Source organism: Gavialis gangeticus, unplaced genomic scaffold, assembly GCF_001723915.1.
Source record: "Gavialis gangeticus isolate Ggan-Ray unplaced genomic scaffold, GavGan_comp1, whole genome shotgun sequence".
Taxonomy (NCBI): domain Eukaryota; kingdom Metazoa; phylum Chordata; order Crocodylia; family Gavialidae; genus Gavialis; species Gavialis gangeticus.
In genome coordinates this window covers 10,598,441-10,603,044 of record NW_017729015.1, presented here as the reverse complement: position 1 = coordinate 10,603,044, position 4,604 = coordinate 10,598,441, and the positions used below count along the sequence as shown (strand labels likewise).

Genomic DNA, 4,604 nt, shown 5'->3' with positions numbered 1-4,604 from the left:
CTTCTCAAAGAGTTTCCCTAGGATTGAGGTAAGACTGATGGGCCTATAGTTGCCCGGGTCCTCCCTCCTCCCTTTTTTAAAGATGGGGACCACGTTGGCTATCTTCCAATCATCTGGCACCTGGCCCAAGCACCCTGAGCACTCTTAAAGCCGTGCCAAAGGCCCTGCAATAACCCCTGCTAGCTCCCTCAACACCCTGGGGTGAAGAGCACCTGGACGCGCTGCTTTGAACATGTCCAACCCCTCCAGAAGCTCTCTAACCTGGTCCTCCCCAACCTGAGGTCTGGAGGCGTTCCCCTCGAGTCCGTCTTGCATCACGGTGGGGAAGTCCCGGTCCCTGCACAAGAAAACAGAGGTGAAGAATTGGTGAAAGAGGTCTGCTTTCTCCTCTGGCGCAACTACCAAATTGCCCAGAGAATCTTGCAGGGGCCCCACTTTTCCTGGTGCCTTCTTCATCCTCCTCCTTTGTTGCAGACAGATAACCTCCTCTTTTGTTGCAGGCAGATTTATCTGGTCCTTCTCTGTCCTGCTAGAGAGCTCTTTTACGCACTTAGCTTCATTGCTGTTAGAACAACTTTGCTTTGAGGTTTTTTTCTTATCAGTTACATCTCTGGTTCTGATACCCGAAGGAAATCCACTTTTACAGCTGCATGTATCTAGCTGCTGAATATTCTTCTTTCTGCTTCTCTTAGGCATCTCTGTTTGCTTGAATAACTCTTCCTGGATTAGATTTTATCAGATTAAAGCATATGTTTAATGCTTTCATGGCAAGATGAGAGAAGTCCACTGGAGCTTTTGTTTCATTCCACTCTTTTATCCCCAGGTTGGGCTTTGAGGATTTACCCTTTTCAAGGCGCCTGAAGAAGATAAAGGAATTTTTGGAGCTCAGCACAGTTCCAAAGTCAGATGTATTGTTTGAATTAGGTAAGCACCTTTTTTAGTACAGGTATTCAGTAAAACCCATGGGGCAGTAGTCCAAGGAGTCTGGGGTTAATGCTTTCTCTCCAGGGTTCCAGCCTTTCCTGTCTAGACTGGCAGGGGCTAGACGTAGTGCCTGCTCAGCCTCACAGAACAAGTAAGTGTCTGAACCACTTCACAGCGACTCTGTTCCATAAACCTAGAGTAGCCATGGCTTAGAGAGATGCTTGGATAGTTCATAGGGTTCCAAAATCACTTATCTTAATGACAGCCCATCATTTTGGACACAAGTGAATGGATGCCAGAGTACCCAGAGACATTGCAGATCGGGGCTGCATTGGCATAGTTGGAAACGCATCCTTGGGACTGGGGGCAGCAGGTCAGGAATGAAATCGGCAGAGAGGTTGGGCAGGAAGGAAGCTGAGATCTTCCACAGTTTTTTCTTTCCCTTTAATTCACAAACTTCTTCTATTAACAGGCAATGGGGTTGCTGCTCTGCGGTCTGTCCCCACTGCGATTTACTCCTTCCTGCGCTCCATGGGATCTGACCCAGATATTCCTGATCACTACAACAATCTGCAGAGGGCCATTATCTACTGTATCTCGCTGGGTGGAGACACAGACACTATAGCTACTATGGCTGGAGCCATTGCAGGGGCTTACTATGGGGAGGAGCAGGTACCCGCAAGCTGGGAGCAGAGCTGTGAAGCTTTTCAAGAGACAGAGAAGGTGGCAAATAGCTTATATGAGCTCTACTGCCAACGACTCTGACATTGTGTGCCAAAGGTACAGCCAGCAACCTCGCTGGTCAGATCTACACCATCATCAACCACCAGTCGGCCCTCCACTCTCAGAATGGCCCTTTTGGTCAGGTGCTATGTGGTGAAAATGAGAGCTGGGTATTAGAGACAAGACATATTTCTCTGATTCAGTTTGTCTGGCGAGTGTGAATGGGGGATACTTTAAATGGTTATGTTTATTTCTCCACCAAAACTCACCAGCATTGCCTGGTTTCTGGTGAGATCTCTGCTCTTTACTCTGTCCTCTCCTTCTGCCCTTGTCTCTTTCTGTTTAAACACTTGTTAAGATTCCAAGGGGGAGGCGTGCAGAATCCAGAACCTTTCTGGTTTCCCTCCATTGGCTTCCAAAAGCTGTGGCCTGTCCTTGAAACATTCACAGTCTAATTTGTAGTAGCACTTGGGTTGCCCTGTAGCCCTCTTACACTTGTATTTCACTCGCAGAGGTTGAACAGCTGAATGGGCAGTGTTGGTGCATGGGGGTCCAACAGAAAGATGAATTACTGGAAAAGCCTGGAATATTACTCAGAAAAGTCTGAAGTCCCAGCATTCAGGAAAATGGTATACTGGCTTGCAAAGCCTCCTTAGAGTGAGCTCTGCTCTAGAGACAGAATGAGAAGAACCGAGTGGGGTTAGGATAGAGGTTGCCTCATCCATCTTGTGGCATTGTAAGCAGTATTATTGGCCAGCATGGGTAGGATTCCATATTACTTGTTCCAGTAGGAGTATGTCATGGTTTTTGCCATTGTTTTCTCTCCTTTGCTGTCTGAATTACACTTGCTCTTGATTCTGGCCTTGACGCTCATGCTGCTGGAGCTACACCCTTTGCTACCATTGCCTAATTAACACCCATTCTATACATAATCCATTGCATCTACCAAGGATGCTAGTACATCTGTGGGAAGGGATAATGTAGTAAAACCTAGTGGTACATAGGGGTCAGATCTTACTTCCCTCAAGGGAATGGCAAAAATCTGAATTTGGTAGGAGTAGGTTTTAACTCTGCTTTAAAAGTGTGCAATCAATTATTTAAAAAGGGGTGGAAGGGCAGTTTCTGTGGAGAGTGTACCTCTGTTAAGAAATGTGCACTCAGAGGCTATAACAAAAATAAAGCAGCCTGGTTCATCAGTTGGAAGCGTATACACTTCATCTAGCAGAATTGGAGCAAGAGGAGATGATCTGAGTTTGTAAACAGGCAGAATCATGTCGAAATGGTTTGTGAAATGTCTGAAGTCGTTAAACCAAACAAAACAGAGAAATAAAAAACAAACAAACATCCTGTTTGCAGGAAGCCGTCATATGGAAACGTTTATAAATCTGAATGTTCCAAAGTAATTCTATATATATGTATATTTTTTTATTGAGACTGGGAAGTGAATGCATTGCCAACATGGGGCTCTTGCCCAGCATGATATCAGCCTACAGTTTTTCTATTTCAGATTGATGGTACGTGTGAAAAATCTGACTGTAATATATTTGTTCCTCACCTTTCCTGTACTTTGTTTCCTTGAAGTCTTGAGTCTTGTGTATGAAGCTTTGCTGGATTTTCCTTCTATAAATTGGAATACTTTGTCCTATAAATGTGTGGAATTACGAGCCTGCTGCGAGCATGGATTGTATTGCAAATTTGCAGAAAATTTAAAGTGTCTTGTTGTATTTACTTTAAGATTCTGTTGTTTTCAATGAAGACATTTTAAAAAGCAAATATTTTTTAAACCTGTCTTGTTTTTTTCTGATGTGAAAGGAAACTGTGAAGCTAAGGCAAGCTTTCTGTTTACCGAATCTTGCTTTCTCTAACTCAGGATTGAAGTGCGTACCAAAAAAGTGCCAGGAGCTGATTTTTTTGGAAATAAATAAAATCACTTTGTATCTTTTAAGGAAAGCATCAGCACAGTGGCTAATTATTGGCATAATGGAGTTATGTTCCATAAGTTGGTTTCATAACTGGTGCCTAGCGATATATTGGCTTCAGCCTCTTCAGTTAGCAGTATAGCCAACAAGGCTTCCTGAGCAGAGAGATGCCCTTCCTTATACGTGCTTCTACTAGGGAGTCTTTTGTAAGTAGGTTAAAAAAAATTGTGGCCATTCAAGTGGAGCTGAGCCTGGAACCAAGCTGGGAAAATCTGTATATAGGGTCTTTGAAGTGTAATGGGACTTCAAACCCATTCACCAGGCCATTGCAGGTTTGGGGAAGTGCGGTGTAACGCACCTTGTGCATCAGTGGTTGGTGCCTGAAATGTTGCAATGAAGAGATAAGCACAGCTGTGTCTCAGCTTGATAGCTTTTTGCATCCCCTTATCCAAGCCTGCCCAACAGGCCTTAGTTTCTTCCTGTATCTTGTACTGCAATCCTTCATGGAACAGTTCATCTCCTGGTGAAGAGCTGAATACTTTTGAGTCAGCAGGTACAAGTGTCCAATACATGTTTTCCCAGAGATTGCAAACCCTAATGACTATGGATTCCTAGTAAAGGAAACACAGGCTAAATAAGTGCTTATGACAGAGTCATTAGCATCATTTGGCACAGTTGTACTGCTATAAGATGACCCTTGGATACCCCACACTGTTGTTGTGTATCAAACTTCCTCTTTATTTTCTTCCTCTGAGCTGCAGCATAATTGATTTGAAGGCACCCCATGGGCATAACACCCACAGCTGCTTTGCACGTAAACCTGGGAAGGTGCACTGAAACCCAGCAAGAGCAGAGAGATTTTCCCCTTGCCCAAGCTGCTTTGATGTAACGTTATTGCTGTCAGCTTTGTTGTGTGTTGTGGAATAGTGAGCATTTAGCCTTCACCATGTGAAACACAAAGGAACTGGGGCTGATTCAGTTACAATATGGGGTTTGGGAATGGTCATAGTTGCATTTCCCAGATTGGCTATGGTAAAG

General features: G+C 44.2%; 1 protein-coding gene across 1 annotated transcript in view; it reads left to right on the top strand.

The window, feature by feature from the left end:
* The window catches only part of ADPRHL2 (ADP-ribosylhydrolase like 2), a 6,308-nt gene extending 2,888 nt beyond the window's left edge, over positions 1–3,420 (top strand). Inside the window, exons 5-6 of the mRNA XM_019512204.1 lie at positions 824–924; positions 1,397–3,420. Coding sequence (XP_019367749.1) covers positions 824–924; positions 1,397–1,689 — 394 coding nt within the window. The 3' untranslated portion in view covers positions 1,690–3,420. The remainder of the gene's footprint in view (positions 1–823; positions 925–1,396) is intronic.
* The last annotated feature ends 1,184 nt before the right edge of the window (positions 3,421–4,604 follow it).